Source organism: Oryza glaberrima, chromosome 10 (genome assembly GCF_000147395.1).
Source record: "Oryza glaberrima chromosome 10, OglaRS2, whole genome shotgun sequence".
Taxonomy (NCBI): domain Eukaryota; kingdom Viridiplantae; phylum Streptophyta; class Magnoliopsida; order Poales; family Poaceae; genus Oryza; species Oryza glaberrima.
In genome coordinates this window covers 4,980,807-5,003,988 of record NC_068335.1, presented here as the reverse complement: position 1 = coordinate 5,003,988, position 23,182 = coordinate 4,980,807, and the positions used below count along the sequence as shown (strand labels likewise).

Genomic DNA, 23,182 nt, shown 5'->3' with positions numbered 1-23,182 from the left:
TTGCCGGGTCACCCGCGCGACAGCACTGCCTCCTCCGGTAGCTCACTGTGCCGCCATCTCGGCTGTCATCGCCCATGTCAGAGCAATTGGGCACCGTCAGCATCCATGCCCGTCGTTGTCCTCCACCCTCCACAGTGCACACCAGGCACCTGTTGCCATAGCTGCACGTCCATCATGTGCACCGCTCGCAAGCTGCTGTAGCTACGTTGGCCGTTCTATTGCCGTAGTCACATTGGCATCCCTCTGGCGTAGCCTGCGTCAAACGCTGTTGGTGTAGCTGGCCACCGCTAGTTGCTTGTCCGCCACATCCATCACTGACCGCCTGCTCCTGTTGGCCATATCAGCTTCCGGTGTTACCGGCCATGCTAGCCTCCCACTATCGTTGTCCCCTTCCCGCATCTCATTGCCGTCACCTGACCCTAGGCCGATACGACTTGGAGATGTCAGATCTAGCCGCGGGGGCACCGGATCCAGTTGTGGCAGCTCTAGATCTGCAACCTCCCTAGCCGGGGGTGCGCCGCCGGCCACCGTCTCGTCTAGCTCGTAGGCTTGCTGTGTGCCGTGCCATCTCTTCCATGCCAAAGATGGAGCACCATTGTGATTTCGACCTGCTACCACCATCCTGGCTCGCTGCTTGGTTATCTAGTGGTGCGCTCTGGTGTCGGCGAGGTGACAAAGAGGCGGAAGGGGGACGAGGCGGTGGCTATGGTTTGCCCACGAGCTGCTCGCGCATGTGTGACGTGGGGTTGCCCTATCCAAAGTTATTTACTTCGAACAAAGTACTTTCTTATGATTATAATTCTGTGTTTGTTATATAAATGAAAAAGTCCAAATAACCCCCTAAACTTTGGATGGAAGTCCATCTAGCACCCTGAACTTTGAAACCGGACATTCAACCCCCTAAACTTTGCAATACTGTTTTATATAACCCCCTGAGGATATGTTCTGTTAATTCCCAAGAGAGGGGGGGGGGATTGGAGGGGATTTATTCCACACCTATTGTGATATGGAATTATTCCCCCTCAAACCCCTCCAATCCCCTTCAACCCCCTCCAAACCGAATAAGGCCTAAGATGGTTTTGCATAGTGGTTTTTATCTAAGTTTTATATAAGTTGGATGAGTTTGATCACATGTCATACACTTTGGACATATATATTAAAATTTTGACTTAAATATTACTTTTTGCTCCTTATTAGCTTTCACTTACAAATAAGTACCAACATAATAATAGTATGATCTCACTAATGAGTGATAACTTATAACTGATGATATGCAAATATGTTATATTAGTTAGTCAAAATTTTTTGTTTAAGCTTCCAAAATATGCAAAATCATCATCCAAAACCACCTTAGGACGTAATATGGATGGTATGACAAAGTTCAGGGGTTTGAATGTTCGGTTTTAAAGTTCAGTGTGCTAGACGAGCTTCCATCTAAAGTTTAGGGTGGTATTTAGACCTTTTTCTATAAAGGCAATGATATATTAGTAAAGTAATTGTTGGTCAAACAAAACAAACGTATGCTTTGTATTTTGAAATGGTGGGAGTATTAATTCGCTGTAGATGATCTGTGTCTCCACAAGATATGTATGCACAATTTTCAGTGAGCTAGACTATAAAGAGGGACTTGCTTGTTGTATATATGGTCTTTGCTTGCACTATTGATTCTCTCACAAATCAAAATCAAACTCAGCCTTAAATTTAGACTGTCTCTCTCTCCCTATCTGTAGTCATCGCCAACCAGATTAACTTGGCTGTCAGCATTGAGCCACATGCCAAGCCTCTGATTGGTGAAGCGTATATAACTGATAAGGTGTAGAAAAATAAGAAAAGAAAATCTTTATGTGTCTCTGAATTGTCACTCAGTCCCTTCTTTACCCCAAAACTTTGCCTCATCTCTTACATGCGCATGAGTTTTTCGTTGATCCCTTATATACCTATTCTGTTAGTCGACTATGCATTGTTTCGAAAAAATTTTACCCCCCTCTTACACTTGTCACTTGTGTACTCATAAAAACATAATTCTCAACGTGCAAAAGGTTCATTTGTAAAAAAAAAGGATATATAATAATTACTTGACCATAACTTTGAAAACGGAAATATAATTTTTTGGATTAATTTCAAATCAAACCGTACAATATTTTTCACCAAAATTCAAACCTAATCAGAGTTAATTTTGGTTATCAATTTATAAGTGAAACCCTTGTATGCATTTCAATCAAAACATTTTAAAATGTTAAACTTTAAATTTTATTTTTCAAATTTGGTATGAAATAGTTTTCCAAAAGATGTTTACAAGGTAGCAGCCGGAGATGTTATTTTATTTACAAGGCTCAATCTCTGATGTAGCGATGAAGAATCTTACAAAAGAAGACTACTCAACTTCGACATATGAACGTTTTATCTGATGAACTTTGATATTAATTCCTGATGATTCACAAACTTTGTGATGGTTTAGTTCGGACTGGAAGCTTTATAAGTGTTCTGTTCTTGTTACTTATGTTTATTAGAAGTAAGTGTAGTTGTTTAAAGGGACAATTTGAACCATGCCACACAAATTTTGTAAAATTTGTGATATACCACCCAGACCCACATGTCATTGACTTATGTGGGTCCTATATGTCATTGAGATACGGGTGTGCCGGAACCTTTGACACCTATCTCTGACACACTCCAATGGGATGGCAAATAGAAAGGTGCCAGATTTCAGTACAAAACCGATACATTTCTTTGACGGGGGAATATATGCTCGTTGTATTTAAAACTCGACTCCTATTTGGAAAAAAAAGGTGCCGGTTCTTGGCGATTTGGCGGGTTGGTGGGCACGTAGACAGCAAAAGCACTATAGTTGCTGGTTATACCACTTCTGAGGTAACTATAGTGCCGACCTCTATTTGCCGCTCTGTAGTAGTGAAGTCTCCTAAATCTCGCTAGATCAAGTTGATGGAGAGCTAGCCAGGTTCTTTAATTTTGCTTAGTTCCTAGCTTTTTATCTGTCGTTTATAAACTCTAAAACTTGTACACTTGTTAGGTTTCTCTCAAAAGCCGTATAAAGAAAATTTTCCGAATTTCCGAAAATATGTGGCCGGAGATGGATTATAGTTACCCGGCATGCACTATTAATATTAAAATTCATGCCCTTTGCCCTTCCATACCAAAAACTGGTCTTTCTATTTAAGAAATAAAAAATGCTCTCGTTAAAAGGATATTACTGGACCAGTTAATGTCTTACGTAGGGGGTAAAATTAAATATGCATCCATGTGCAGTATGAATATATACAATATATGGATGCCTCTTCATTGCGCTGCACAACTGACGTTAGTTGTGTTGGTCAAATATTAACGCGTGCACGTGAGCGCATAAGTGCAAGTGAAGCTCGATGCATGTGTGCATGGTTAAAGAATTCAGGCAAGCGTGCGTCAATAATCTAATCAGCTTTGATGCACACGTACCAAGTACATATCCTTCCGACACGAGGTTTTATATATATATATATATATATATATATATATATATATATATATATATATATATATATATATATATATATATATGCTGGTAAAAACATTTTATAAGAATTTTTGGGTTGGACTTGGTTTTTAGCCATTAACTAATTAACAAAATAGTGGTGAGAGTAAAGACCAAAGTACCTCTCATATTAAAAAAAATACCTACTAAATGTGACGTCTTATCAATTCGGTCAAAAAAAAAAAACCGCATAGGGATTTGCCGCCTTCCGGATCAACCTATGCATGCTTTAGGTGGGCAAAAATCGATCCAGAAATGCAGTCTTGACAAACCGATCGAGCACTGATGTGTGGGTTCATTATCAGTGCCGTCTAGTGGCTCAAACAGCCACATATGCCCCTCACATCAGTGCCAGTGCCGGTTGAAAAGACAGTGGGAGGGGGGGTTATCAGTACCAGTACCGATGGCCGGCTTTGTCCTGGTTTAGTGGGTACACTATTAGGGCAATTTTTTTTATGGTGGTTACAACATGAGCAGATTATATTGTGGTGAGAACGCTATATATATCACTGTTGCTGGTCTGGAAGAATATACTACCTCCGTCCCATTATAAGTGCAGCCATGGTTTTCCGCGCCCAACTTTAACCGTCCGTCTTATTTGAAAAAATTTAAAAACATAAGTCACGAGTAAAGTACTATTTATATTTTATCATCTCATAACAATAAAAATATTAATTATAAAAAACTTTCAAATAAGACGAACGATCAAAGTTGGACGTGGAAACTTATGGTTGTATTTATAATGGGACGGAGGGAGTATATAGTGGGCATTCAAAGGCTTTGTTTCCAAGTTACCTGACAATGATGACATTTTTAACCAAATGGAATGCATGGCATGCATGGAAATATACATGCTTTTATGTAATACTGGGATGAGTGAAGCAAGCAATCTGTCTGGTTGTCCACACAACAACAGCTCCCGTTGAAGAACTCAAGATAATAGGACCAAGATAGCATTCAAATTAAAGCCCCACACGTACGGTCACACTTGACCTGCCTCCTTATATTAAATCATAAAATCATCTTAATTTAATTCTCCTCAAAATGAAGGACGAAAGAGTCAGTTAATATATAGCCTTTTGTTTTTGTTGATTTTACTTAGTTTAACAATAGCACAATAACAACAAGATATATATCGAAATATTTTCACAACTTATATTATACGCTAGTAACAGTTTTTTCCCCTCATTTTTTCCGTTTACCTTATTAGCTTATTTATATACGCTTCCTCCTTTTTTCTTTTTTTAAAAAAAACATAAAAGTTTTCTTTAAATTATTTGTTATTATAGTTTTGTCTTAAGCCAAACATTTATGTAATGGGAATCAATATTAGCAAAAATCGTGTAGTTTAACAACATTTGAATTATAGATTATAAATCATTATATATTATAATGAACGTTTGACTTGGAACAACAAGTAATTTTGAATGGAAAGAGTAGCTCCCTTCTAGTACTCTCGTGTGCATTTTCAACACATTGGAACCGCCAAATCAAGATGTGGTATGAGGTGTGACCAACTGTGACCTTGTAGCAGCTGCTAGTTTCATCCCATTCCCATTTTTTTTTTGAAAAAAAAAAACTGCAGTGCCTTCTATAGCTTTCAGTGACTTGGAATCCTTCTCCCAGAAATCCTGCATGTGTTAATAGGTTTTTAATGACAGGATGTTTGCCAGGATGCAGCAGGGGAGACATCTGTTTTGCATATCCTAATGCAACAAAGGGCCCCCATCTATATTAAATTACAATGAAGAGAGCTCAGCTAGCTTCTCTAGTGACATGGAACATGTAATGGAAAAGAGAGTCAAGCCTATCATGTCCACTAGTTCATTTTATAATTTGGATTATGGTTTGTCCAATGAGAACAAAATTAAGTACTATAGTGCTAGAAAGCATACAAGGTAGTACAGACAATATTTATTGATAACGCTCTGTTTAAAAAAAAAACAGACATGATATATATACTGGAAGTTAATTATTTTATTCCTAATTTGGTACACAATGAATGAAATGAACCGTTCCTTAGCTTGTATTATGAAGAACTAAAGTATAGAATATGGTTTACTCCTTTCTCTAACTATTGAAATTTCACATATGTGCAACATAAAAAGAATTATCATATTAATTATGTTCAGGGACAAACGTAATGCACATGAAGAAAAGTCAATTAATTTTAATCATCCAAGTATATATAAATCATACTCCAATCAAGAGCTTCATAAATGATCCACACCTGGGGGAAACAACTTTTTTTGGACTAAACAAAACTTCCACCCTAGTATTATATGGCAGTGACTTTAATGTGGAGGACCTACTTACCTCCTAAAGTTTCAGCACTACTATCCTTCCAATGCTACATTTTTTTTTGCCATGGATAACCGAGTTTTGTCACATTATTTACTGTACCAAGATGTCACATGAGAGAGAAGAGAAGAAGAAGAAGAAGAATCAGTTTAAAAAGTCTACGCAAGATGGTAGTCAACTATCCTAGAAATACAATGATCTCTTTGTAGTTTACACTTGAGCTAGCATCAATAGCACTTTTGTCTGTATGACTTCTAAACAGAAGTGTTATAATACTACTCCCTCCATCTACTTTTGATAGTAATATTTCATCTTGGTACAATGATCAAGGATAAGTAATTCTACTTATCATCCATTTAAACATACTGCTAGTTATTCCTCATAAATAAGCGATTCATTAATATTTATATTTCTCGATGTCCATGTAGCCAATCTTATGTAGAAGAATGGAGAGTCACGTATTAAATCTGAGAAAGTCATTAAGAGAATAGGTGGTTGTATTGAAATATGCCTATCAAAAGTAAATTTTTCAGATTTGAAAATATACCTATCAAAAATAGATGGAGGGAGTATTTTATAACAATATTTAATTTGCTCACATAATGATATACTATTGGCAGGTCCTAATCGAATAGGCCTTTTTTTGTATGATGCTGTAAAATTAGTTCTCAAACACTGTTACATAACACCAAATACATGATGCTTCATATATATATACCGTTTCATCTAAATCTGGCACATGTAGGATATTTCCCATCCTCCCGAGCCCCCACATATATGATGGTCAAATTTAAGACCAGCACATATAACGCCTAATTAGTACTGGCTCATTATAAGAATCATAACTTCTAGTATTGGATACTAGTGCAGCTTTTCTAAAAGAACCAGATTTATGGCCTAGTCTGAGCCATCGGTCGATTTTTGAAGCCACGACCTCTCTATCCTCAGTCACTCTCTCGCTCTCTCCTGGAGCTTAGGAGCCATCGGATTTGGCTGCCACGAGCCTAGGGGTGGTCAGATCCACTAAGACGATGGCTCCCTTCCCTTCTCCATTTACATCGAGATCGATTACGGTGGGAGCTCCCTCTGGTGCCTCCCTCCCCCTTCCCTAGCATGACGGCAGATCCCTCCCCCTCTTATAGAATCAGTTTCTAACATGATTCTATGATATGTTAGTTCGTGGATGAATAATTGAAACTTTGTACCATTTGTGGCATGCAGCTCAGAGGATCGGCTTGATTGATGCATCGAGCTGGCTCGATGGCTTTTGTTTTCCTTTGGTTACCCCGTCTATACCGGTTATACTAGTTGTAGAATTGACATAGATAGATTGGCACTATCTGTGTCGGTCGGGGAACCGGCACTGATGATCTATTTGTGGTGGTGAAATTTGCATTTTAGAACCATACAAAATTATAAATCGTCAAGATTTGCAGCCAATCAAGGGTCGGGTACTCAAATTTGTGAGAAGTAACAGTAGTGCCAAGTACACTGGTCCCAAAATAAATCTCAGAATTGGGGGCATGAGGGAGCCCAAATCTAGGAATAAAAAAACAGGCACGCGCTTTCTTAAGAAACATTCTAAGGAATTAATTAAAAAAATGGAAGTGTAAACTAAACTTTGTTAAAGAGGCCCACATTATCATACAAATTGTGTCATTATAATTAGAGTACTTAATTTTGACAGGAAAAGTCAAATCCAGAAGAATTAAAATATAGTTACACCATCCCAATAATCTAGACCAACTAGTTTCCACCAAGTACAAAATTAACAAAAACACGCCCTTTCAAATATGTTGTCTTTGAGCTCATCTTTCGATATGAAGAGTTCTAATTGGGTAGGCAGGTGACAGAACAAACAATGTGCGGAGGGAAAACTTCCATTTTGAAAAATGTACAGGTCAGATCATTGGAAATTTACTTACAGATGTGCTGAGGTAAATAAATATCGAGAAGCACAATTTTTTTGTCAGAAATTAATTGAGGAGATAAATATTAGCACTGAAGAGTACTAATAATATTTTCACACACTTCAGAAGCTGTCTTCTTCTTCTTTTTTTTTTTTGTTTTGTTTTGCCAATCTACGATATGCCAGTACATAGAAGAGAATGAACATATTATGCGCACGTACACACTCAAATGATATTTGAATTGAAAATGAACTATTATCTATGTCAATTTTTTTTTGTATGTTTGTAGGCACATATATTGTGACTGTTAGCACTCAGCAAAGATATCCTTTTGGCTGCAAAATGCATGACTTTGTCTGAAGATCTTCATACAAGTTTGAATCTCAAATTTCTTTTGCTGTTCAGTACTATACCAGAACCTTGATCATGTGTCAAATGGAATGTTGAAAATTGTCAGAATACAGCAAAAAAAAAAACTACTATTTGCTTGTGATCTCAGTGAGATCAGCAATTCAGCATGAGTGATCTTTCCACCAATCCTATCCTGCACCGGAGAGTATCAGATCTTGCAAACTGAAGGTCGCATCAGAAGTACTCAGAAAGGGAAATAATTTTCTCTTGACTAGCTGAATGTACTGTAGCGTACAGCTGCACATGTGATTGTGAACAGTCAATTCGTATATCTGCATTCTCACAGTCAATTTAATCCTGTAGCAACTGCCGACCAAAGTAATATTGCAGTACTACCTCGACATGACATGAAAGGCTAGACCATTCTCTGAAAATTCAGAGATTTCATATGTCATTGGCATGCATGTCAGTCAATCTGCAGACAAACATTACGAAAGTCTCAAAGAGTTCTGTTTTTGCGCCTACAGGGGTTCCTGTGACTGCAGGCAAACTTCAAAAGTGTCTGTGTCTTTGAGGTCATCTCTCCTGAAAATTTAAGCTCCACAACTTACAAACTGATAGTCTTATTATTTCAAGAACATAGAGTAAATTTATGGGTTTTTTAGATAACGAAAGTGGTAAGCGTAGGAAATTAAATCTGCCACCTTTGCATTAGGTGAAATCGGCGTGTCTTTGCATCAATTGAAGAGGAAGTAGTACAGCCTACAAGACCATCCATCCATAGAGAGATGAGCAGCAGCAGCAGCTAGCAGTTGTCATCTCTGCATCTGAAGAACATCTGGTCCATTTTGCACTTGAACATGCACGTAAGACATGTCGTGATTCAGGACTGATTGACTGAGTAGTGATATGGATCAAACTTAGCTGGACAGTCAATTCGTCCATCTACTACACCAGTACTCCAGTAAAAAGTATGGAGTAGTAAAAAAAACATAGACCGTGTTTAGTTTCAAAGTTTTTCTTCAAACTTCCAACTTTTCCATCACATCAAAACTTTCCTACACACAAACTTCCAACTTTTCCGTTACATCGTTCCAATTTCAACTAAATTTTCAATTTTGACGTGAACTAAACATAGTAGTACTGCCTCGACATGACTTGAAAAGCTAGACCATTCTCTGAAGATCAGAGCAGAGATTTCCAATGGCACGTCTATAGACAGAAATTAACTACTCTGATCAGGGCTCTCGAGGTCCTTGTGTCTAATTTGGGATCATATATATATGACATCATATATGCAGATGAACTTCAAGAGGATGGTTCCCATTTGTAATCTCTCATCTAACTCTGAATCTGAACATCTCTTGCATGTCTTCAGTGAGATCAGTTTGCAACCAGAATATTGTACAGTAGTACCTCGACATGACAAAAGAAAGGCTAGATCATTCTCTGAAAAATCGTATCAGAGATTTCCTACGACATGTCTGTACAACATTAACTGAAGTAGGAGTACTACTCTGAAGATCTCTCGTCAGGTGCTTCTGCATGTATAATTTGAATCTGTATTTGCAGACAAAGAGACTGGCTATTCCGATGTCATCTCTGATCTCTCATAAGCAATAGTCACGAGTTACAAACTTATTATACTCTTGTAATTTCAAGAACCAGCTGCCTGATATGGAAATCTGCATGCCTTTTGCATCAATGAAGAGAAAAAACAGTCTATAAGACCATCATCCATCGAAGAGATGCAATTGACTGGTTGTCTCTGAATGAAGAGCACATATGCATCTGGTCCTTTTGGCACTTGAGATGTCATAATTCAGGACTGACTGACTCAGAAATGTCAGGCACACGCAACGTACTCCTGCTACTAGTACGTATACGTATATGTATAGTACATGTGCGCACGTAAGTGTAGTGCAGGGCTATCATCAGAGCACCTCGTGTCCATGCCCCATCAGCCTCACTATACTCCTGTACAGTATACTACTGAACTAGACTGAAGTAAACTAGCTACTCTGAAGTCTAAACACAATCTAAACACTAGGGCAGTAGAGAGGTCTCTGAACTCCTTTCACAACAGTCTGAACTGACAATATGGTTGCAGCAGTGCATGGTTTCAACTACAGCATGGATCGATTGCTGGCACGTATATACATATGGTACAGTGATCGATCATGCAATGACAGCAAGTACGTATGGAACAGTACGTATATATGTACTCCGTATCCAGGGACGACGAAGCAACGTCCTATCCTCTGATATCTTTGGGAAAGAAATGCCAGGAACGAACAGAGCTAGTATGTACTACCTCCATATTTTACTGTATGACGCCGTTGCATTTTTATCCAACATTTGACCATTCGTCTTATTCAAAAAATTTATGTAGTTATTATTTATTTTATTCTGACTTGATTCATCATCGAATGTTCTTTAAGAATGACATAAATATTTGCATATTTGCATTAAAATTTTGAATAAAACGAATGGTCAAACGTTGATAAAAAGTCAACGGTATCATACATTAAAATATGGAGCTGAGTACTACTGGAGTAGCAACTCTAGCTGTGGAAGAGCTCGATCACATAGCATTTCACTGCAAGACGACGAGGCTATGGAAGAGAGAATTAGTATATGTCAGAAAGCAACTAATGCCAGAGAAAATTACCGGAATGGTAATATTAGGCATTCCCATGGATGTTATAGAAGATTGGTTTATACAATACCATTCAAATGTTCACTTTCTTGATATCAGGGTTCACAATTTTGGACCAAAGTTTTTGAATTCTTGAATTTTTACATTTATCGGCGGTAGATATTGGTAGGATGCGCTTAAGGCTGAAATTTTCAATTTTTTAATCAAAAAATCTTTCAAAATCAGTGAACGTTCATTTGGGCTTTATTTTTTTTAAAAAAAGGTCAGAATTACCCCCTAACTACCACGATCATCTGAATCACCACCGTGAATTAAAAAGTAGATATTTTGTATCCTCGACTATTCAAGTTGGATAAATAACCCCTAGACTTAATCGAGAGCGGTTTTGACCCTATGTGACAGTTTAGTCAGCATTCTTTTTATTAAACATTATGTGGGGCATTCTTTTTATTAAACATTATGTAGGGCCCCACCTATCAGATCCTCTTCCTCGCAACCGCGAACAACAACAATGACCCCGCCACCACCCCTCTTCCTATCTCTCTAGGTTTTAGCCTCGGAAGCGATGGCGACACCGATGAATGTGAGGTGTTTGCCAGTTGAGAGCCCAGCTTCGTCGTGGCACCCTATACACCGCCTCTCTGCCTCATTGAGGCAAGATTGAGCTCTATCATCGTGCCCTCCCTAAGCGAGCCCCTCTGCTGCTGAACGTCACCTCCAACGCCCCAACCGAGCGAGCTTTGTGGCAGCTTGTAGCTCGGGCGGTAGAGCTAGTGGCCTCCATATCCATGGCCATGTTCTCTTGGCAAGGAGTGCGGTGGAGGTGGCGGTGAGCGGTGGACCTCGAGTTCAATTGGGGAGGCCCGACAGCGGAGTCCTGGAGCTAATCTTGATCTGATCTGACTCCTTGGGCCCCAAAGTCGCTCCACCTCCTCCTCCACAAACTCGCGGAGGCCGAGCTCAAGCATCCAATCTGTCTCCTCCATTGAACTTCTATGTTCCCCTTTTGTAAAATCCTCCATGAACCTCGAGGAGATGCACTTAGCAGCGATACTCATGCTCGTCAACAACAAGCTGGATGGAGCCTAGGCATTCCATCCAGGCAGATGGGGGAAGAAATAGAGCTCGTTGGGCGAGCTTGAGGCAGAGATGGACGAGCTCACTACCTTGTCATGATAAAGCTCATCAGTGTGCTGGGTAACTGCCGTTAGGGAGAGTAAATAGAAGAGAAAAAGGAGGAAGGGGAGGCTGAGGTCTTGATAAGACTGACATGTGGGGCTTACAATTAATTTAATTTTATTGTGTTATCTGAACTGTTATGGGGCCAAACCCCGCTGCCACGTGGGACGATAACCAGCTTAAAATAGATTATGGTGTTTGTTTTGTCCGATTTGAATAGGTGAGGGTGCAATATATTTGGTATTAGAATTTAAGGGGTAATTCAGATGACCGTGATTATTTTGGGGGAGGGAGGGGGGTTGTAATTTCAGATTTTTCCTTATCTTTTTTTTAAAAAAAAATTCCAAAATTTTGGAACTTCATCTCCCTAAAATGTCCATGCATTCTGAAATATGGGATGTTCATGCATATTCATTGATTATTTTGGTCCACTTTAATGCACCCAAATTTCCGAAATGGTGTAAAACACGATCATGTCACACATCTAGTCCACGGCAATGGCAGAGCCCCAATAAACCTACTTAGGCTTTGTGTAGTTCGCGAAAAGAAAATTTTTGGGTGTCACATCGAATGTTTGACCGGATGCCAGAAGGGGTTTTCGGACACGAATGAAAAAACTAATTTCATAACTCGCGTGGAAACCGCGAGACGAATCTTTTGAGCCTAATTAATCCGTCATTAGCATATGTGGGTTACTGTAGCACCTATTTTTTCATCATGGACTAATTAGGCTCAAAAGATTCGTCTCGCGATTTTCATGCAAACTGTGCAATTAGTTTTCATTTTTATTATATTTAATGCATGCGCCCAAATTTCCAACGAGTTCGCAAAACACCACTCCTGTCACATCAAGTCACTTGAAGTAAGTAGGTCTTTTTTTTTCATTAATCATGCTATGATTTTATAATTCGCACTCATTCTTGTAACCTTTGTAATAATTAGTTGTATTTTACTTAAAGCAAAGACTGAAATGAATTCTATTATTAAAGGAAAATGTAGTCACTAGCTTGTTCTAAACGGTAACATCTTTCTGATGCTCGTTTCCTCATTTCTTATGTATAAAAGTCCTTCCTTTTTCTAACAGAAGATCAAAATTCTGACCAATACACGAAATAAATTTGAATTTATGGATGTTTGTAAAACAGAATGACAAAATTTGATAAAAAAAGATAAAACAGTTGAAGCCTTGACTACCGTAATCATAGTCTTATAAAACATTAGAAATTGTAGTAATTACCAAGCACGTAGAAAAAATAGAGAAACTCCTGCAAGTTTCCATAGCTAGCATAAGCGAAGGGAGACAATACATGGGCCGCTTCCCAAACTCTTGTGGGCCGTAACACGGGCCTGCTTTAGATGTGCCGAGGCCAAATTGAGCCGATCACCTTAGTGGAACAAGGGAAGGGAAACGGAGCTGTGTTCGTTTTCCCTTGTTGGAACAAATGCCCTGCGCACGGAAAACGGAGTAGTCCATTAACGTATAATTAATTAAGTATTACTAGGTTTTCTTTTTTAAAAAATAGATTAATACAATTTTTAAGCAACTTTCGTATATAAACTCTTTTTTATAAAAAACACACCGTTTAGCCACTTGAAAAGCATGCGTGCGAAAAAAAGAGGGTGATGGGTTTGGAACCATGAGTAATGAACACAGCCCTAGTTATGATGTCCCTTAACTCGTCAACGAATCCGATTTTCATCCTTCAACCGAAAAAACAAGATAAAACGAGTCTCTCAAATATCAAAACCGGTGCAATATTGATCCCATGGCGGTTTGGACAGCGGTTTTAGTTGACGTGGCGCCTACGTGGATATTTTGACCCGGTCTTTATCTGACGTGGCTTATGAAGCAAAATTTTGACAATTTTAAAAATAAAACAAAATCATTCTCTTTCATATATTTTCTCTTCTCAATCAATCACAATCATTCACAATCATTCTCTTTCATATATACTTTGTCTTCTTAACCAATTATTACTTCCTTCAATCATTATTATCTACTTTCTTAATACCCGTGTCAACCTTAAAATGCTTATATTTTGGTATGGAGGAAGTAGTTCCTCCATTTGGACACAATTATTAAGAAAGTATGTAGAAGCAAATGGTGGAGGGTTGTGATTAAATGAGTAGTGGAGGTAGGTAGGAAAATTGAATGGTGGGGAGTTGTTATTGGTTGTGAATAGAATGTTGGTGAAGAAGTTGTTATATTTTAGATTAAATCAGATTAAAAATTATTATATTTTCGGACCGGGGGGAGTATCAATTAATTAAGAAATTGGAACTGAAAGGAATCCGCTGACTTTCAGTCCGTGTACTGGCTAGTCTCCACTCCTCATTTCCTCCTGCTTCCCACTTCCCAGGCTGGCGATGGCGGCTGAGCAGTGACCACCGCAAGACTCAAGAACCACTCTCCCGGAGGCCGGAGCCTCACCTGGCCCTCTCTTCCTGCTGCCGGAGCCGCTTCAGGAGCTTGGATTTCGCCGCAGGTGAGTTCTTTAGTCCTCCACTTTATACCCAATCGCACTTTTCTTGTTCAATCCGAGATTCTTCAACCCTAGTAATTTCTGAGTTGTTTCAGGCAAAATAAAAAAAATATTCTTTGTTAGTTTTATCTATTAACTCCTATTGACTTGCTTGGGCGTTTATTGGGGTCTGGTGATACATCTTTACTTAGTAAGTTAGCCTTTTCATTTATTGTTATTCTTGGTGGTTAATTTGTAAGCTGAGGCCCAATTGGATAACGGGGATCAAAAGTGCAGAATAGTGTCTGAATAGTTGCATAATTTAGATCATGTTATGAAGTTATAAATTCCCACAAGAATTCCATAGGATGAAATTCGATCCCCGTTATGATTCAACAAGATAATGTTATGATTTAGCAGCATCCTTGGTACTAATGGAATTCTATTCGCTACATAGATATCGAAGCCTACAACCATGGATCTGAAACCAGCAGCAACATAATGTTCACTAGTCTTAGGCTGCAGAAATAGTTGTATCCAAACGAATGAGATTGTTGCTAAGCATCATCTGCAATCTGAATTCACCCTAACTTCGCGAACCTCACGGGCACGGGTTGCCGATTTAATCCTCTGGGTGCATGCCCATCTGTATCAACTAATTCAGAGGGGCTCAACTGGCTCCAAACCACAGACTCACTTTTGAGATCAGTGACAGCCTCTCCAGCGGAACAGGGTGCTGTGGGTTCTCTGAAGACAAAATATATTTTTCAGTTATAATGCCACTATGCCTACCCTACTTTCAGACCCAAATTGCGGTTTTGTCTGGGACAACTCAGCTCCCCATAAGGTTCAATTCTTTGCTTGGCTCCTTGCAAAAGACAGACTGCCGACCTCAAAAAATCTACACACCAAAACTATCATTCCATCCGCTCAATGCAAGGTCTGCTTGTTAGGTGATGAGGATGCCAACCATCTATTCCTACACTGCCCATTCACATCAAGCTTTTGGAACTTAATCAGGATTGCTCCGAATGTGACAGATGTCTCTCAATTACATGTACTAGCTCCTACTACAGCAGTCCCATCGAAACATTTCAAAACCTTCTACCTCCTCTGCTTTTGGAGCATCTGAAATCATTGTCATGAGGTCGTCTTCCGCAACCTGCAACCTTCCCTCAGCAGGCTACTCAACAGATGCAGAGAAGAATCATCGCTTTGGGCAGAACGACTAAAACGGCCAGACAGATTAGTTAGCACTGCTTGGACTACAATTTTTACAACTAGTCTGTCTTTTCTACATTTGCAATGACCTGCCGCTGGCAGCTGTCCATGCTTCAAACATGTAACTTATAACTTCCCTTTATAAAATGGAAATTCAGGTGGGGAACCTCTCCCCTCCGGTGATTATTCCAAAAAAAATATATATTTTTCTTTTGGAAGATTTGAAGAGAAAATAGATTGACTTGACTGTTCCTTCTGCATCTACCACATTAGCACCGCCTGCATATTTAATTGAGTTTGTGCAAAACATCGACATCTTTTTTCATCTGACAAATGCAATTAGTTCAAAAAATATATGTTTAGAACGAGGAGAGATATGATATTTCTTTTTACACCACGCATATATTTTCATGTTTATAATCCCTGAAAATGTAGTGGTCGAGAAACAAACAGTGCAAAAACACACATATAATGGCCTAACACTTTTGTTTTATGGTCCAACGCAGTAGTAATATTTATACTAACCATGCAAACAATAAATTGTATATCAAAAGTACAAAGTGTGTTGATATTTAATCTTATAACCATGAGCCTTAGTAGCCTCAATTTGATCACTAATTGCCTTGGTTTACTTATATGTTTTTGAACTTTTGGTCCCGTGTAGTGTCAAGTTGCATGTGTGAGAGCATCAGGGGATGGGTAGCTTCTTTTGACGTAACTTTATTTTGTCAAAGATTTACATCGTTTAAGCCTCAGGCCACAAGTCTTAAGTCCCTTATGCCTGATAAAATTTATTTGGAGAAGCTAGTAGATATAGAGGTTCGGCTTTGTGTAGCCCTGGCTTTTGCTTTCAGATCCGTTGAAGTTTATGGTGCAGAGTCTTTGAGGGAGGGACTAAGAAGAGGAGGATATAGGTTGTATTTTGAAACTTGAATGGGGAATGGTTAAACTTTCTGTAATATCTAGTGTGTTGTTTTTATGTTGTTCGGTTCTTGTGCGTGTTTGTTTATTCTGCCTCTTGTCTCTCATGTTCTGCTCAGTACAGTTGGCTGGGCTATGGGTTGATAAGAAGATTTTTCAAAAAAAAAAAAAACATGCGATTGGTGATACTAAGTTTCTAAATTCTTGTATTCCACTAAGCTGAAGCTCTTGTATTCCTCTACTTTTTTTTATAAAAAATCGACCACTAGGTTAACACGTCCCGCTGCATTTAATTAAATCAAAATCCCCCCAAATAAGGATGCAAGTGGGCAATCTCACTACCCGCATAAAACCCGCGTACTAGTTTATTTCCCACATGGTAGTACAAAATTTAGAAGAAAAAATAGACTAGATGTGGAATAAGCGGGAAAAAAAAAAACCCGCTTGCCCGCCTCACTTGCATCCCTAACCCCCGAATGTGGTGTGTGACCAGACACACTAATCCTGACATAGGAGCACACTTCTCCTACGGCCTGCAATGCACGAGTGCAGTTTTTTGTGTGAAACCCAGGTTCGAGCCTGGGTCGGCTGCCCATCAACTTGGGCACTTTACCATTGTACAAGCGCGCTTGATTCTTCTATCTTTTATAAATGGCACTTTTGTATACCCCATATGGCAAACAAAATCCATATGTTGAAGGTATGTCTTTTGAGTTTCCATAAAAAGATGAGGGGTGTCAAAAATGCAGCTTCACCCACAGTAACACTTAGAGTTGAGTGTGGGAGGAACCCTATGGAGTTGATGAGAACTAAATGCACTTTTAATCTCTGTGGCAGCACATTATTAAACGACCAGGCCACAGGTTAACCACACTAAGTTTTGAAGAGCATATTATGTAGTCTATACTTCCCTGTCGGCAATGGCCTATATATCTGTGCCATCTGGTATCATTATTAAACTTTAATTTATCCCTTTGTTTAAGGCATGGTTTTAGTTCTTCATTCCATTATATTGATTTGTTTTCACCCTTATTCTTTCAGGTTGAAGACATTTTCCCCGTTTAAGAAGTCAAGGCTCAAGGTCTAATAACATATTACCATGGCAGAGGGTGTTGTTGGAATTATAATTCTGAAGCTTGGTTTAGCCTTGGCAACAGACACAAGTAGGGTTGGTAGAAACTGGCTCTGCCATGAGGCTTCTGCCCTTGCTAGAATCTTTAGTCAGATCCGTGATATGAAGGAGGAGTTGGAGAGCATGCAATCCTTCCTACAAGGAGCCGAGAGGTTCAAGGATACTGACAATACCACGGCCAACTTCATCAAGAAGATCCGTTGCATTGCTTTCGAGATTGAGGATGTTGTTGACGAGTTCACCTCCAAGATGGAGGTGAAACAAGGTGGGTTGGCTTCAAAGATAAAGCAGAGGATTTGTCACATTAAAACTTGGCACCGTCTAGCATTCAAATTTCAAGATATCAAACTAAAGCTGGAGAATGTTGATAGGAGAAAGGTCCGATATGATATGACAGGATTGGTGAAAAATGCAGAACAAAGTGATGCTAATTGCAGATATACTGATCATACATCATACTTTCCAACTGAGGAAGATCTTGTTGGTATTGATGATAATAAAAAGCTTTTGATGAATTGGCTGAGGTGTGATTCGCAACTGCAGAGTGTAATTACCACAGTGTGTGGGATGGGAGGAGTAGGCAAAACCACATTGGTTGCCCATGTTTACAACAATGTGAAGGTAGACTTTGACAGTGCAGCTTGGATAACTGTTTCAAAAGCGTATCAGGTTGAGGAATTGTTAAGGCAGATTATCAAGGGATTCAATAGTAATGATCTAAAGAGTGAACTCCGTGTTGACATTGTTGACATGGAAAAGAGGACCCTGGTTGAGATCATTCGCGATTATTTAAAACGGAAAAGGTTCCTGCTGGTTCTGGATGATGTCTGGGGTGTTGATATGTGGTTCAAGATTAGAGAGGCTTTTCCTGCCAATAGCATTGGTCGATTTGTTATCACCTCAAGAGTCCATGACATAGCATTAATAGCAACTGGAAATCATAAAATTGAGTTGAAACCCCTAGAAGCGCACCATTCTTGGGAGTTATTTTGTAAAGAAGCATTTTGGAAAAACGAGGACAGAATATGCCCATTGGATCTACAGAATTTGGCGCAAAGATTTGTGGATAAATGCAATGGTTTACCTATTGCTATTGCATGTATAGGTCGTTTGCTGTCATGCAAAAGCCCATGTTACTCTGAATGGGAAAATTTATACAAAGAACTAGAGTTACAGCTGAGCAATAATGCGATTCTTGATGTTAATATTGTTCTAAAGCTCAGTTTGGACGACCTTCCATATATTTTGAAAAACTGCTTTTTACACTGCACAATATTTCCGGAGGACTATTTGATTAAGAGAAAAAGGCTGATTAGACATTGGGTCACAGCGGGATTCATCGCAGTTACTGAACACAAGACAATGGAGGATGTGGCTGAGGGTTATTTGTATGAACTTGTAAACCGAAGCTTATTGCAGGTAGTGGAGAGGAATGAAAGTGGACGAGTGCGGAGTTGTCGAATGCATGATATCATTCGTATTCTTGCTCTGACCAAATCAAATGAGGAAAGCTTCTGTAGTGTTTATGATGGCTCCAGAACTACTTCAAAACAAAATACACGTCGTCTATCAATCCAAAGTTCTGATATAGAGAAGTTCACTGTTTCTAGTGAGGTCCATCTCCGTGCAATCTATGCTTTCAATGAGTTGGTGACTAGTGATTCACTGAAGTTTTTCTTGAAATCTTTCAACTTGCTATCAACTCTGGATCTGCAAGGTACCCAAATCAGGAAGCTACCGAAAGAGCTTTTTAACTTGTTCAATCTGCATTTTCTGTGTCTTAGAGACACTTTCGTTGAAGATATCCCTGAAACAGTTGGAAGATTACAAAAATTAGAAGTCTTGGATGCTTTCAATGCGAGGCTAGTCAGTTTGCCACAGAGTATAGCAAATCTTCATAAGTTGAGATATCTTTACGTAGCTACTGATCCAAGGAAAGGTACTAAAGGAGTTGTTCCCTGGATTGGAATTCAGGTGCCTAATGGCATAAGGAACTTGAAAAGCTTGCAAGCATTACAACTTGTTGAGGCTAACTCAGAGACTTTGTGTCATCTTGGTGCTCTGACAGAGTTAAGAACTTTTGCCATCACCCAGGTGAGGAGAGAACAATGTTCTGATTTGTGCAATGCTATCATGAACATGAACCATCTTGCTAGTCTTTCTATTATGGCTATAAATGAGACGGAAACACTCGAATTGGATGGACTCCGTTTACCCCCATCTCTTTCAAAGCTTGAATTAGGAGGGAAGCTGGACAAGGAATCGATGCCTCGGATTGTCTCATCCTTTTCAGATCTTGGTAACCTCACCTTATTGACCTTAGCCTTGTCTAAACTTGATGAGAACTCATTTTCTTGTCTCTTGCTGTTAAATGGTCTACGGGGAATTTGGCTTGATAAGGCTTATGAAGGGAAGAAACTGCATTTCAATGCCATGTCACTTCCATCGCTCCGACTACTAGCAATATCAGATGCTCCGGAGCTCAATGATGTTGTAATAGAACAAAGTGCATTGCAAAACCTTATTCGATTAACACTCATTGATTGTCCAGAGCTGAAGACCCTCCCTGATGGCATTGAACATCTCATAACTCTAGAGGAATTATATATGCGAGGAGCTTCGAAAGAGCTCACGAAGAAGCTTAAGCAAAAAGAAGACTCAAATTATTCCAACACATATCTTATGAAGATCAATCACATCAGAAGGGTTACTGTTTTTCCATGAAACATTTGAGAAACACTCTAGTATCTTCAGCTTATGTGTCTATGGAGAGGTAAATTTTTCACCTGTAGTATCTAGGACAAATTAAAGTTTATCTAGTGGTTGATTGTACTTTATTCAGAGCCTAATCAATGACATTTTAAGCTCCATTTTGATCTTTCTAGACCAGTTTCAGATTATAGAAACAATAATATAATGAAATAAAATTATATATAAGAGGCTAAATTAGCATACTATTGATTGGCTGCGTATAACTATATCCAAATGTGGATATCCATGCTGGATTTCTATCCATTATCTGAAAAAAAAAATAACATACTCATCAACCAATGAAGTGTGTTTTTCCTGCAAAAAGTTTCAGTGGTTAACCCTATTCAAAGCTCACCGGTATAATTGGACAGAAACATGATGCTTTCCAGTTTTTTTATAGTTGAAAAGGTGGTATTTAGCTATCTGATTCAATTTGAGTTCCTCTCTTTTACAAATGAATGTGTTTCTGTTTTGATCTGATGCTTATTCCTTCTTCAATTCGAAAATATTTTTTCAAGCCATGTTGTGTCAGAGTACAAGAATGAATCAATCAAATTATCTCGTATTGGATTTGACTTCTCCAGACAACATATCAATAGTGCCGGAATTCTCATGCCATACCTCTGTCACGGCCACCATGTCCCATAATTTAGGACCAGCATGATCTAGCTATCGAATTTCATCAGGCCGGGGATAAACTTTGCTTCTGCACTTTTACCTTGTGAGATGGCAGTGAAAGTTATTAGAGCAACACGCACATTTCATTTTGAATAAATGATGGAAAATGTTTCCCAAACCAATTCCAGAAATTTAAGAGCTAGTGGTGTAACATCAACAATAGAAAAAGTTAATAGAAAAATTCGGAAACCTATAAAGGAATTGGCAAAAGCTATTATTGAAGCATTTATTCAACATCCGCAAACATTTTATATTTACTTATGGAGTTATGACTAAGAAACACGGAAGCACTACTTAAAAATACTTTGTCTATGCAGCTCATAAGTGGTTTAGATGGGTGTTTTTGGACCTGCCTGCAACCAAGTTCCAAGGGCCTATGGAAATCGTGATATTTACTTGGGCAGAATTCCGACAGCATGTGGAAACTTAACGACCCGTCCTTGAAAATTAATTTTCAGTTTTTTTTATTTTTTAGTTGTAGAAAAGCTCAAAATTTTTTTTGTAGTAGGCATCTATGCACGGTGCCGTGTCATGTGATTTTACGTGCAAAAAAAGGGTAGCAAGTAACGCAATTTTACACTCGCGTGCGGTATATAGGATTCGAGCCTGAGAACACTACGCGCATGGTCTCCTACCATCTCACCTATGAAGTAATTCAAAGCTAAGGATAGGAGCTATGGATAGGATTTCACCTTGCATAAAACTTGCAACACATATTTTGCACTAGAAATGACATCAAATGAAAATGTCATCAACTACAAATTACATCAAACAAAAATGTCATCAACTACAAATTTGTATATCGTGCCGAACTAACTAATATTTGACCCCCTAAACTAATATTTGACCCCCTAAACGATCTCAAATGAAAAAGTATTCTATTACAAAGTTGTAGATATTGTTGAGTGCTACAGATTTTGTATAAATTTTGTTGAGTGCTATAAAGTTGTTAAGACGTTTCTCAATCACAGCGAGGGTCACACTGCTCAACAGCACACAGAGTTTTGTCCTGATGGCAGTCTACGGTCCCACAAGGCACAGGGAAAAAGAGGCCTTCCTTCAGCGGATTAGGAGATTAAAGCCGGACGATGATGAGCCATGGCTACTAATTGGTGATTTCAACATGATCTACAGGGCCAGCGACAAAAACAACATCAACATCAATATAAGACGAATGAGGTGTTTCTGAGTGACATTAAACCATTACGAGCTCAAAGAAATCTATCTCCAAAACAGAAAATTCACCTAGAGCAATGAAAGGCGCCGGCCAACCCTAGTAAAGCTGGATAGGTTCTTCTGTAACGAGGAATGGGACCTCGCTTTCGGCTATCACATCCTCCATGCTTTATCCTCCGGAACGTCTGACCATTGCCAGCTTTTGCTCTCAAACCCGACAGGGCCACGAAGGCCAAAAACCTTTAAATTCAAGAACTGCTGGGTAAAGCTACCGGGTTTCAAGAATGAGGTGCAAGCTGTATGGAGTCAGGCTAGACGACACACCACAAGCCCTTTCATTGCCTAGCTGACAAATTGAGTTGTACCGTGTTGGCTCTTAAAAGATGGGCAAGAAGCATATGCTCAGAAATGAGACTCAAGTACCATATGGCTTTGGACATAATTAAACGGCTCAACGTGGCTCAAGAGAACCGGCATCTAACACAAGCGAAGTTAAGGCTCCGAGTCATAGAGCAAGCTAGGAAGAAACAGGCTGTGAGCGTAACTAACATCAAAGAAGTTGATTCAAACACAAAATTCTTTCATCGCAAAATGAATGCGTGTAAAAGGAAGAACCGCATCCTTTGGCTCTGTAAGCACAATGGGTGGGCAGTCACACACGCAGAGGAGTCTGCTGTCACGGAGCACTTTTGCCAAGTAATGGACAGGCCGGAGCCATGGACATACAATCTCAACTGGTCTTCCATAGGGATCGCCCCGACAGAGATGTCTAGTCTGGATGACCCCTTCATAGAAGCAGAGATTTGTAAGGCAATAAACAAAATGCCATCTGATAAGGTGCTACATCTGGACGACTTCACGAGGAAATTCTTCAAGTCATGCTAGGACATCATCAAGGACGATATCGTGGCG

General features: G+C 39.2%; 1 protein-coding gene across 2 annotated transcripts; it reads left to right on the top strand.

Moving 5' to 3' along the window:
* The first annotated feature begins 14,223 nt into the window (after window positions 1–14,223).
* LOC127753297 (disease resistance protein RPM1-like) lies at window positions 14,224–21,866 on the top strand. 2 transcript variants are annotated; one of them, XM_052278779.1, is made up of 3 exons: window positions 14,224–14,415; window positions 17,575–20,438; window positions 21,412–21,866. In XM_052278779.1, the coding sequence occupies exon 2, from the start codon at window positions 17,633–17,635 to the stop codon at window positions 20,387–20,389; it is 2,757 nt and encodes a 918-aa protein (XP_052134739.1). In that variant the 5' UTR covers window positions 14,224–14,415; window positions 17,575–17,632; the 3' UTR covers window positions 20,390–20,438; window positions 21,412–21,866. The 2 variants fall into 2 exon arrangements, with proteins under 2 accessions (XP_052134739.1, XP_052134737.1); XM_052278777.1 differs by lacking the exon at window positions 21,412–21,866 and having other exon boundaries at window positions 14,225–14,415; window positions 17,575–20,611.
* Window positions 21,867–23,182: the final 1,316 nt, after the last annotated feature.